At 51.7% G+C, this 11,646-nt stretch overlaps 2 protein-coding genes across 2 annotated transcripts; both read left to right on the top strand.

Moving 5' to 3' along the window:
• Positions 1-2,433: 2,433 nt before the first annotated feature.
• On the top strand, positions 2,434-3,970 carry CONPUDRAFT_96921 (uncharacterized protein; the record flags this gene model as incomplete). Its single annotated transcript, XM_007766167.1, has 3 exons — positions 2,434-2,706; positions 2,773-3,844; positions 3,900-3,970. The coding sequence occupies 3 exons, from the start codon at positions 2,437-2,439 to the stop codon at positions 3,902-3,904; spliced, it is 1,347 nt and encodes a 448-aa protein (XP_007764357.1). The 3' UTR covers positions 3,905-3,970.
• A 2,946-nt stretch (positions 3,971-6,916) lies between these two features.
• On the top strand, positions 6,917-9,305 carry CONPUDRAFT_87230 (subtilisin-like protein; the record flags this gene model as incomplete). Its single annotated transcript, XM_007766166.1, has 12 exons — positions 6,917-7,314; positions 7,413-7,491; positions 7,576-7,743; positions 7,773-7,818; positions 7,889-8,049; positions 8,113-8,188; positions 8,245-8,292; positions 8,352-8,457; positions 8,517-8,604; positions 8,852-9,103; positions 9,163-9,184; positions 9,250-9,305. 12 exons carry the CDS (start codon positions 6,917-6,919, stop codon positions 9,303-9,305), a joined length of 1,500 nt encoding a protein of 499 aa, XP_007764356.1.
• Positions 9,306-11,646: the final 2,341 nt, after the last annotated feature.

The following is an 11,646-nucleotide window of genomic DNA, read 5'->3' as shown; positions in this document are numbered from 1 at the left end:
GAAGATCTGGGATGAGCGCTGAGCCATAGTTTTGGTGAGTTGGTCTGCAGATATTAAGGAAATAGGAGACAAGTAAGGCTAAGTCAAGCCGAGCATGCATCGTCGAGTGGAGGCGACGAAACTTCGTCGCCCACGTGGCACGACGGGAAGCTCCGGCCCGGAAAGCCGCCACTGTCCGGTCGTTTTATGACGAACACAGAAATCCAACATAGTTCAATCTATCATCTTAAACGCTGATTATATTGACTACCAGAATGCAATTCCATCATTGACGTACTCTTCGTTAAAGTTCACCGCTGGTGAAGAAGGCTCCAAATTTCTGGAAGGAACCCAAATCGCCACATCCGAACACTCTTTGCCCTCGCCAGCCGACCATTGCTTCTCATATGCGGCCCGTGTACGAAAGCCGCTCAAAAGAAGATTCACTTGCTTCCACAGCTCTCTGTACTTCTCAGCCTCATCCCCGAGCATATTCATCCATACTGTGTGTACTTGCCGAAGACGAGGGAGTAAACAGGAGAGAACCGAAGCGACGTGTACTGAGTTCTCTATACGCGAGTTGCCTAGGTGGATGCTAGTCATGCGATTATTCTTGGAAAGCGTGCATTGAGGCGGTTTGCAATGGTCCGAGTTGATGGCCAAATACAATTCCTCAAGGGCGGGACACTTCTCCAAGAGAGTCTTGAGTCCGTTGAGCGAAATGGAGGATTGTGCCGCTGTTCCCAGTAGTGGATGAATCTTAAGGATGCGAAGCTTGGGGAACGAGGAAGCCAAAATCGAGATGTCATCGTCACTTAATTCGGGGAGGCTATACATTCGCATGGTTAGTTTTTCAAGATTGACCCAGCTTGTCATCATGATAACCAAAGGACCAAACAAGGAGGTCTTGGCAGCTCTGGACATATGCGCATCTACCAATGGATTGCCGGCGTCCTCCTGGGTCTGTAAGGTGAACACAGAGAGCATAGATGGATTGAAATAACGGTTTATGGCTTCAAGGAGCGCTTCAAAGTGTTCATGCGGCCCGTTGACGCTCAAGAACTTCACGACGGAAACGCCAGGCATATGCCCGACATGGCCGAGTATGGTGGGTAGATTATAGAAGGACGACATATTGAGGCGGAAGCTTCGGAGGTTGAGCCAGCGATTGTTCCGATTCAGACACTGATCTGACGCATGCGACGCTTCGAATAGTCTGATCGTCAGATGTTGGAGAAGGGGCAGCTTCGATATCACTCCGAGAAGGGAGCAATCAGGGGTGACATCGAGATCCAACAGCTGTAAGTTCGACATTTGAGGTAAAGACTCCTTGAGTGCGCGCCGAAACTCGTCTGATTCAGCATTGATCTGAACCCGAACGTACAGCTTGCTCAATCCAGGACAGCTTAAACTGATAGCTGGCACTAGCGAGAAGAATTTAGAGGGGATGGCGCGCATCCCAAGGATGGAAACGCTGGGACCACATAAGCATCGAATGAAATGTCCTGGAAGATAGCCTTTCGGGTCTGACCAAAAAAAGGCCCGAAGGTTTGGTAGGAGGGGAAGATGCGGTGTAATGCAGACAGCTTCGAACGCGGCACTCTGCACTTTTGCAGAATCCTGAGGTTGCAATATTCTCTTCACGCGGGACGAGTTTGTATTGAAGAAGTTCCAGTCCGAAAGCTGCAACGACCTGGTAAAGCCCTTGAAGGTGATTAATGCGCGAGTCGCTGAGCATTCGGTGAGACATCCTCACAAAGATTCCATTCTCGTTTACTCTCCAAGTGTCACAAGGAAAGAGCATGAAGAGGCGATCGACGCCCCGGATTTCGACGTACATCGCGTTCAGCGCCGGCTCTGTGAAGAGCTTGCAGGTTTGAGCCAATCTAGCGAGTGACTTGCTGGAGCTATGGAGATCATCGTAGTCCATCGCTTCACCGCAGATCTTATCAAGCAACTCTGGTATCTGGAAGCAATCGTGCATAGTTGTCAATCTAGAGAAGTTGATATCGCAATAGCTGGTCACCGTTGCCGTATATGTGTGGTTGAGAAGGATGATTAGCTTACTGGATGACTAGCCTTTGCTAGGGATGCGTTGCACAGTTGGAGGGGTTCGTCCAAGAGTTCGTCGTCAGATGGACTTGGAAGGGCCCGACGCCGCGCTACTTCGGAGCTTGAATTCTTCCCAGTCCTGGTGGTCCGACGACGACTCGGATTCACCTCCAAAACTCACACATGTACGTGTTGGCTAGACAGTCCTAGCATTTTGACAATAACGTTTTGCATGCCTTGCACTTAGAGGTTGCTTTAAGGTGGAACCCAAGAATAAAGTTCACGCTGGACGACGGGCGTCGTGCTTGACGTGTGGCTGTGTCGTCATCGAAGCTTGTCCCTGACCGCCGTGATGAACGCCAGACCGTTGACAGTGCGCGTTTTCGGGAGCCTCTATCTCCCTTCATGTCGTCCACCAGTCCCGTCGAACTGCTTCGACCTATCCTAAGCTTACCATCAGAGCGCTTACCTCTAACATGGGACACGGCAGCGCTCTATGTTGCTCCACCGCTCGTCTGCTACTTCGTCATGGCCATCCTGGTCATTCAACCCAATACACTCGGTTTTCGGCGCGCTGTACTTCCTGTTGCACTTGTATTGGCTCTCAGAGGGTGCTTAGCGGTGGACATCTACTTGACATATGAGAGGTTGGGATTGTTGAACTTGGATGTGATCGTGCGTACTTGAACTTCATCATACCAAATAGTAGTTAACAAGCAGGTTGTCTTCGCGACGATGCAGCTTGGTCTGTTGACGGTCTCAGTACGCATGATCGACTGGTCACTCTTTGACGGGCCTCTAGTTCGCACACCGATTCCCTGTTCCACTCCACTGAAGCAAGTTGCGAGCGAAACTCTGCCTGAGGCCATACCTTCCAAATACCTCAACACGGTGGTCGACGCTATTGACCTCACCAGCGGCTTTCGCGACATTGGATGGTCGAGTTCTAAAAACTTCCACGTTCCCCCTTCTCCTCCCAATCAAACTAAAACCTCCTTCTGCCTGCGTACCTCTGCCTCCGTAGCTGTTCATGGCCTCCTATGCGCATGCGTGCACGCGCTTATTCAGGCGTCTGCCCCAGATTCCATCGGAACACCGTCGGGAGGAACAATTTTCGATCGATCCCTGCCCCCCATCCCTCGCTTCGCCCGCTCTAGCATCCTCTCCGTCCTTTCAGCCACCCTCGTGTACGCCGTCCTCCGCTGGGAGTACGAAATTTTTGCTGTTCTCGCCGTAAGCCTGGCAGGGCAGGACCCCGCCCAGTGGCCGCCCGCATTTGACGAGCCCTGGCGCTCGACGAGCCTGCGCGAGTTCTGGGGACGCCGATGGCACCAGCTCTTGCGGCAGGTCTTCCTCGTCGCCGGATCTTACCCGCTCGCGTTCATCGGGCGGACACTGGCGGGGAGAACGGGTAAGCGTATGGGGTACGTCCTTGGCGCGTTCGGCGCGTCGGGGGTGTATCATTACGTCGGGCTGCTTTCGCTCAGCGCGGACGTCAGCTTTTGGCAGTGTATGTGTGGATTCACGATGATGGGCGTGGGGATGGTGCTCGAGGACGCGTTCATCACGTACACCGGGCGGAAGGTCAGTGGTGTTCTTGGTTGGATATGGACGTTCGGGTGGACGATCTTATGGGGGAACATGCTTGTGGATGCATTTGCTTCGGCTGGGATGATGGGTAGCGCCACGCTGTTGGATGGTGCTGCGTCTGTTGGTGGAATATGGGCAGCTGGTAGTGCTGCACTTGGTGAGCGTATGGTGCGTATTGCGGTTAGTATGGAGCGGTTTTGGGACTTATGGAGGTATACTGTAGGTAAGTGATACAGATACACACAGTGACCATTTCACTTCTTCTGATACACCCCTAGCATAGGTTATTTTGATCAGTGATACATGTCACTGACTCAATGCGCGCTTCTTTGACGAGAGTTAATCTCGCACATGCTCTACGAAAGAGATGACAAACCATTGTCGACGCGACAAAGGGATGACCAAGTCAAGGACGCCATATTGAGTTTTTCGCGCCAGACTGTCTACGCATGTCCTCACCTGAGACGTGAAATTCAATAAATTGAGGTGCAGAAACCTCAAGCGCCCGTTGAAGATTGGCGGTCGGAGTTTCAACAAAATTATCAGGCAAATAATCTTGGGAATCGACGAACTGCGACCGACCGACATTTGACAGGTGTCACAGACAAAGCATGGTTTCTAAGGAGACGTTCAGTGACATTTGGCCTCAGTTGGAAGGGCGAAGCAAAAACAACCATCTCCTCTGCTGCTGGCTGCCATTACCTCCTCTTCTTTCCGGCCACTGACAGATCATCGCCCTAGTTTCTAACACTGCCTTACTTGTGATACGCAAACTTATACGGTGATTCTGTCTTCGGCTTGTGAAGCTGATAAACTTGGAGATCTGACTGTACACCCCAGCCAAGATGCATAACCGTCTCCTATTCCCCGAGCTTCTCGACAAGATCTGCGATGAGCTGATGGACTACAGCCAACTTGACTCATCGAGCGAAGACCTCGCTAGACTAGCGCGTACATGCAAGGCTTTTCAGGATCCGGCACTGAACGTGCTGTATGGCGAGATCGCGTCTATTGAGCGACTCTTCATGCTTTTTCCTCGAGATGCTTGGTCGGCGGTAGACGGAGCTTTGGTATGTGCCATGTACTGAGCCCTGAGGGCTCGATAACGTAGACGGAATTTGGCTAACCTCGGTGACAGGTCATCACTCGTACGCTCCAGCTTAGCGACTGGGCCGTCTTTAACCAGAATTCGCATCGCGTGCGAAAACTGTCTCAGCGTGGAAATGCTATCAGCGTTGCCCCAGAGGCATTCGACGCCATCTGTCTTTGTCCTAACCCTCCCATCTTACCCAACCTACGACATCTCTTCTGGGGTACGACTGCCGCCTTCCCTGGAGGTTTTATCCGCCTGCTCTTTGGCCCCAAGCTCTCTTCCTTAAGCCTGACAGCGATACCATCGACCTTCTTCCCTTTGATTTCCATCGCCAGCGTCTCCTGCCCGGATCTGCACAAACTTGACTTCAGTCACGCGGGTGGAGAGGACATCAACTCCCTTGCTCGTGTGCTACGGGAGGCTCAACCTCATTTGCTATCTTTGCGTCAACTGCAGCTCAATCTTCCTTGCACCGTCACCCTTTTACAAGCGGCTGCCAACCTTCCGCTTCTCCAGGACCTGATCTTGCGCCCACCAAGCAACTTTAACGAAGGCGCTCCCTCGCACCAGCGGCGCCATTCTCTCCCTTTTCGTAAACTGCGCACCGTGCATTTCGCCCACTCTAGTTTTGGTGGGATCGCCAAGACTTTGGAGAACGTTGCAGGATTTGCGCAAGTAGAAAATCTCAGATGCCAATCGTTTCAGGCCGATGCAGGCCGGGAGCTTGACAGATTACTGCACGCTACGGGGTCCAGCTTCGATCCTGAGCGCCTGTCGACGATACTGCTGTGGACGCCGCATAGATCCGCTCCCACTATCCCGGATGATACCGAGACCGGAACGGCGCCTATAAGCATCGTCTCACTCAAGCCTCTCTTGCATTACAGGAGCCTCGAGACGCTGCACATCGCTACCCGCGTTTCGTTCTCTCTAGACGACGCAGACATGAATACCTTTGCATCTGCGTTTCCTCGCCTGCACACTATCCACTTGGCCGGATTTGATCGCTATCATGACGACTACAAGAAGCCATCACTTCGCGGGCTTGCGGCGCTGTGGAACGGATGCCCTCAGCTTCACAGCGTCACGCTCGTTATTGATGCCACAACGCGCCACCCATTGCCACCGTCTTTCTCTGGACATAGGAGAAAGGTTACATCACTGGATTTCGGATTCTCCCCCATCGACGATCCCTCCTTTGTCGCTTCCTTCCTCAACTTACACTTCCCCACCGTCTTGAAAGTGAAGGCGTGGAAGGAAGGGAAGTTGGCTCCAGGAGCCGACACCACGTACAGCGATCGGTGGACCCAGGTGAACAGCTTCCTTTCCATTTTTCACGCTAGAGAGAGGTACAACAGCGAGTGGTCCACCATCACCACGGGCGATGAGGACCAACTCGATGAATTGTAGGGCTAGTGTATGGCTTTAAGGTTGCTGGTGTGTGTACTAGCTACAGGAATACCGCCTCAATCATTCCGTCGTCCATTACTTCCTGAGTTAGCATCACTGGCCGAACGATAGCTTCATGGCATGCTGTTCGCTCAATCAAAGGTGATAGCGGCATCAAAGCGGCATTGACGTTGACGAGCCTCTAGCTTCCGGTAGGCTGTTCCCACGCCACCGTTGGCGGACCACTTCCCACCACGCTTCCCCGCTGGACTAGGGAGGATCAGACCGAGCCTTGAGGAAGGCACGATGCGTAGTTTAGGGCCGGCATGGCCAGCGTAGTCGGTACATGGCGTGTTCGCGCATGTTCGTAGTCACTCATCCCTGCTATACGAGGTCACTCGTCGTCGTCTTCTCCAGGACTGACTGTCCCACCGCCATCAAGGCCTCACCAACGACGCAACATGCATCCAAGACGGCCAGCACGTTGGGTTATGGGATGAACCTGGCGCTCGGTCTCGTGTATACACTAGGCATGCTTCGTTTGTCGCGGTATTTCCCGCTCTGCCCTGTTCTCGGTCGCCCTAGTCGGGCCACTTGATGATTTCGTTGACCAGCCCCGGGGGAAGTCATAATGCGGTCTTGATAGCCCGTTGCTTGTTGATTGCTATCGGAGGTAAAGCCAGCAAGGTACGGTTATCGGTCATAATCGCCATGGCCTTGAAGTACACGACGGGCGAAGGTCTGTACCTATAAAATAGTAGCTCTGCGGCGTCACACCTCGTCCCTTCCCTCGGCCTCGCCTCGCGTAACAGGATGAAGACGTCCATCTTCTTTGGTCTCTTGAGCGCTGCTCTTGTCAACGCATCCGCTCTCGCTTTCAGAGGCTTCCTACACAAGGTCAAGGAGAGCATCTCAGTGCCTTGGATGGGATGGGTCAAGCACTCGGCAGCACACCCGGACACTATGCTTCAGCTCCAGATCTCGCTCGCTCAGCCTCGTTCTGGCGAACTTGAGCAACATCTTCACGAGATCAGCGACCCTTCTCACAGGCGTTATGGCATGCATCTCTCAAAGGGAGAGGTGCATGAGCTCATGGCGCCTCACGCTGACACACACAAGATTGTTGACGACTGGCTTGCTGCGCATGGGATCAACCGAACCAAGGTCAAGCAGTCTGCAGCGGGGGATTGGATGATGGTCAGCGTCCCTGTGTGAGTAGCGGAGTCCATGTTCGACACGGGTAAGCACGTTGCTGTCCACTTTTAACCAACCTTGTTGCTGAGTACGTGTAGACTTTCCATCTCTACAGGCACACCGATTCCGAAGAGAGTCTTATCCGTACGCTCGAATACAGTCTCCCGGAGGTCCTTCACGATCACATTGATATCGTCCACCCTCTGACCATGCTTGCACCTGCTCCGCGCATGAACACTAAGGGCGACTCGATCAGTAATGCACCTCAAGAATAAAAGTTGCTCCCTGCGCGCCCTCGGTCTGACGGCGCCATCGACCCTTCATGCCAGTATCAAATCACCCCCGACTGTCTTCGGCAACTCTATATCATCGGTAACTACACGCCGTCTACGTCCAACGGGAATGCCATCGCGGTCACGGGCTTCAGCGACCAGTGGGCTAACTACGTTGACTGGGATAACTTCTTGAAATCCAGGTGCCGTTGGCTGTGGGGTCTAACTTCTCTGTTGTCTCGATTACTGGTGAGTGGTTGGTTACATGATACATGTGGGTTAGCTGATTTAATTGGACGCCTAACCCGTATCCTGATAGGTGGGACGAACAATCAAACGGATCCAGGCTCAGAGGCCAAATTGGACGTCCAGTACGCTTTCGGCCTGACGCGCCCGATGCCGGCCACATTTTACACTATCGGTGGCTTCCCAGGCGAGCCTCCCAATGTCAACTGGACGTTTGGAACGGGAACGCTGGATGTGAGTGGCTGTACTTACGAGCAATCACTTGGATTTGTCGCTAAAAACCCCCCATCTATTCAGTTCGTCGACTTCGTCCTGAACCAGACTAACCCACCTCAGGTCATCTCGACTAGTTACGGGGAACCCAAGACATCAAGTGAGTAGATTCTGCCCGCTTGATGTGTCTTCCTTTCTGAACATTACTTTCCGTAGATTCTATACCTCTTTCAAACAAGATATGCCAAAGCTTTGCAGCTCTGGGTACGTTCTGCGATTGCCTTCATTACAAACATACCTATTCGAGTTTCATGATCCTCCAGGTGCACGTGGTGTCTCTGTCCTCTATGCGTCGGGAGACTCTGGGGTTGGTTATAGTAACGGTACCGTCATCCCATTCACCCCAGTATTTCCCGCAAGTTGCCCATAGTACGTGATACCGCCACTTTGCGTTCCTGTCACGTGTCACCGAATGAACAGTATTGCAGCGTCACTTCGGTTGGTATGACATATCAAATCCCTGAAGTTGCCGGGAACGACGACGGCATTGTCAGTGGTGGAGGCTTCAGCAACTATGTACGCATGTACTCAACCAGTGTCGTATCGCACACTCACATTTCTTGTAGTTCCCTCGCCCTGCATGGCAGGACCATGCTGTCAAGGATTACCTCTCATATCTCGGATATGAATGCTCTGGACTTTATAACGCTTGAGTAGCCTCTATCATACACGGCAGCACGTTACTCAGTATCATACAGGAGTGGACGCGTACGACATCTAACCCTTCAATGTATTCATAACTGACTAAATATTTACTGACCAGGGATACCCGGACGTCTCAGCCCAAGGCGTCAACTACTTTATCGAGTGCTACGGCCGCGCCGTCAATAACACCGGTACTTCATGCTCGTCGCCCGCCTTCGCGGCGGTTATTGCGTTGCTCAACGATGCACGCACTCAGGCCGGCAAGGGCCCACTCGGGTTTTTGAACCCGTGGCTATACTCTACGGGCTTTGCTGGTCTGAATGATGTTACGGAGGGAAGCAACCCTGGATGCGGGACCAACGGATTTAACGTGAGCTCTCTGTCAATTTTGGCGACTTAAGGGCTCACAATGGATGTCCTTTGTGACAGGCTACGAAGGGATGGGATCCTGGTGAGTCTCACATTAATGCCGTTGGTATAAGAGTTACAGAGGCATTGATTGTTCGATCATAATAGTCACCGGTTTGGGAACACCCGACTTTGGTAAGCTTAAAAACCTGGCCCTGGCTTAAGCTTTTGTACACCGTGTTCGCTCGCACACCCTCATGGAGGAAATCATTTCTTGTGTATACCAACTCGGCAAATTCGGACATTACAAAGGCAGTGTGCGCAGTTCCTTCCGACGCTTTTCTGTCAAGCTTTATCTCAGCGATCGTTCAACTTCAGCAATCCAGCGAGACAGGTCGTGTCTGAGTTAATTTTACGGTTGGATAAGGGTGTATTTATCTTTTTGATGCGTCTAAAGTAGCGCTCTCGAGTATTCAAGTAACAGTTCGTCAGAGGTGGATGTATAAATTCAGCGATTCATTTTAATCTCCTTCAGCGCCTTCGTTATCATTTTTATGCCAGATGTCCCTCCTGGTTTAGCAAAAGGACGGAAAGTAAGTACTTCATAGATTTCCCCGCACACGTGGCCTATCATACAGAGAGCACTATGGCAACAACAAGTAAGCGAATAGGCCCTTTGACTGCCCCTATATCTTTCCTTGACAGGAACAGCCACCGCGTTGCCTACAGCCCCTTTCTCTCATCTACGGGCAACCAGAACGGCCTTGCTTTAGCCCCCGTAAGCTATTCGCCCCATCACCTGGCCAGCAATGCAGACTGTCCGCCCTTTCGTCCAGACATTGTATGAGTGCGTAACCAGCCGTATCATTCGTATGACACGCCATGGCTAACTTGATATGATCGCAGAATAGTCAACGACCCGTCAAGCCAGGACGTCGTGCGGTGGTCAGACTCGGGTGACTCATTCTTCGGTACGCTGTCTGTTTAATCTCCTTTGTACGGTCCTTCCGTATCCAAATCTTTCATACCCTTTAACATTTCTACAATCCATTTCCTTGCCACACGGTGTTTCTCAACCATGCCACCCAAGTCCTCGACCAAGAACGCTTCATAAGCGAAGTTCTCGCGCGCTGGTACAGGCACAAGCACTTCGGTTCATTCCTCCGGCAGCTTGGCATGTATGGTTTCCACAAAATCCCTCACCTCCAACATGGCGATGTATGGAACTTCTGTCATCCGTTCTTCGTCTCGGGGTTACCCTACCTTCTCTCCCTCATCCAACAAAGGCAGGTTTGATGGCTTCAATGACGCATAGGAGGGCAGAGTACGACATCGACTGAGAAACCCTGCTAACAATACACGGGCTAAGGGTGGCGAAAGCATGGATTGGTGCGTTCTAGATGATAGGAATGTATGTCATCTTTAATGGTAACAGCTGCGTTAAGGCATACTTTACAGCGACCCGCTGGCGCTACTATAATAGTCTACACGTATCGCATAATTTAATGACGCATCATACTATAAAGAGTCCTTTTACTATCTCTACCTGGCGTAATTATATCGAATGCGTTACTTGCAACCCAAGTCGTCACAGTGCTTCAGTAAAAATGCTTCCTTTGACGATTTCCCAAGTCGGCTCGCAATCCCAACGTGAGCCAAGGGTTGAAAATTTGACCAGGCGCGGAAACATGGCCTTGAGGAATCCACTCGCGTACTCCGCATCATCAACGCGCGAGCACCGCAGGGAAAGTTCTGTGACACGCGAACCAAAACCTGACCTTGCCTTGATGTCTCCCAGAGATGGATTGCTGGTGCACCGAGCGTCAATGATAAGCGCGACCGAGTCAAGTTCGGGGCAATTCGACAACAATGCAGAAACGCCAATAAACGTGATGACGTCGCCGTTTCCGCTATCCTCCCACCAGTAGCTAGAGGAGGTCTGCTGAGTTGATTGTGGACTCCACAAATAGTGTAAGATACGGAGAGATGGAAGGGCGTCGGAAAGCTCCTCAATGTGGGTATCGCCCAGGATAGGAGCCGAGTTTGAGCTGATGAGGAGCTCTGTCAGGTTGATGAATGCCAGTAAGGGCTGGACGTCTGTGAAGGACACGCCATCGCCACTTCAGTCCCCCCCTTTTACAAATCTTTAAGGCTTTTTATACTTGAAAATTAATATGTCTTAGAGGCCCACTCCGATGGTACACCGGGCACTCTATGGTAGATGATGTCCTTAGTGGTGGTGAATACCACAAAATGTGAGTCTCATAGTGGCTTCCTACCATGGGTTTGGTGAGCAATGCACCATGGTAGAATGCCATAGCAGTGGTACCATGCCTGGTTGGGGTAGTCATTAGGACCCATGGCGCTTGGTACAGGGTGGCAGGAGTCCTTGAGGTGGTGAACTTAGCAGGTGAGGAGACACCCTCATATAGACATAGCAGCTGTATTTCTATAACCTTTACAAAAGCAAATCAAATATTAAATACCAAACTTTGTACCCACCAACCACACAAGGAGATCATGTAAGCACCAGATGGAGCAAGTGGCCCACCCATTTGCTGCTGA

The sequence above is a fragment of the Coniophora puteana genome (assembly GCF_000271625.1).
Source record: "Coniophora puteana RWD-64-598 SS2 unplaced genomic scaffold CONPUscaffold_2, whole genome shotgun sequence".
In the NCBI taxonomy this organism is placed as follows: Eukaryota; Fungi; Basidiomycota; class Agaricomycetes; order Boletales; family Coniophoraceae; genus Coniophora; species Coniophora puteana.
This window is presented reverse-complemented; position numbering and strand designations above follow the sequence as displayed.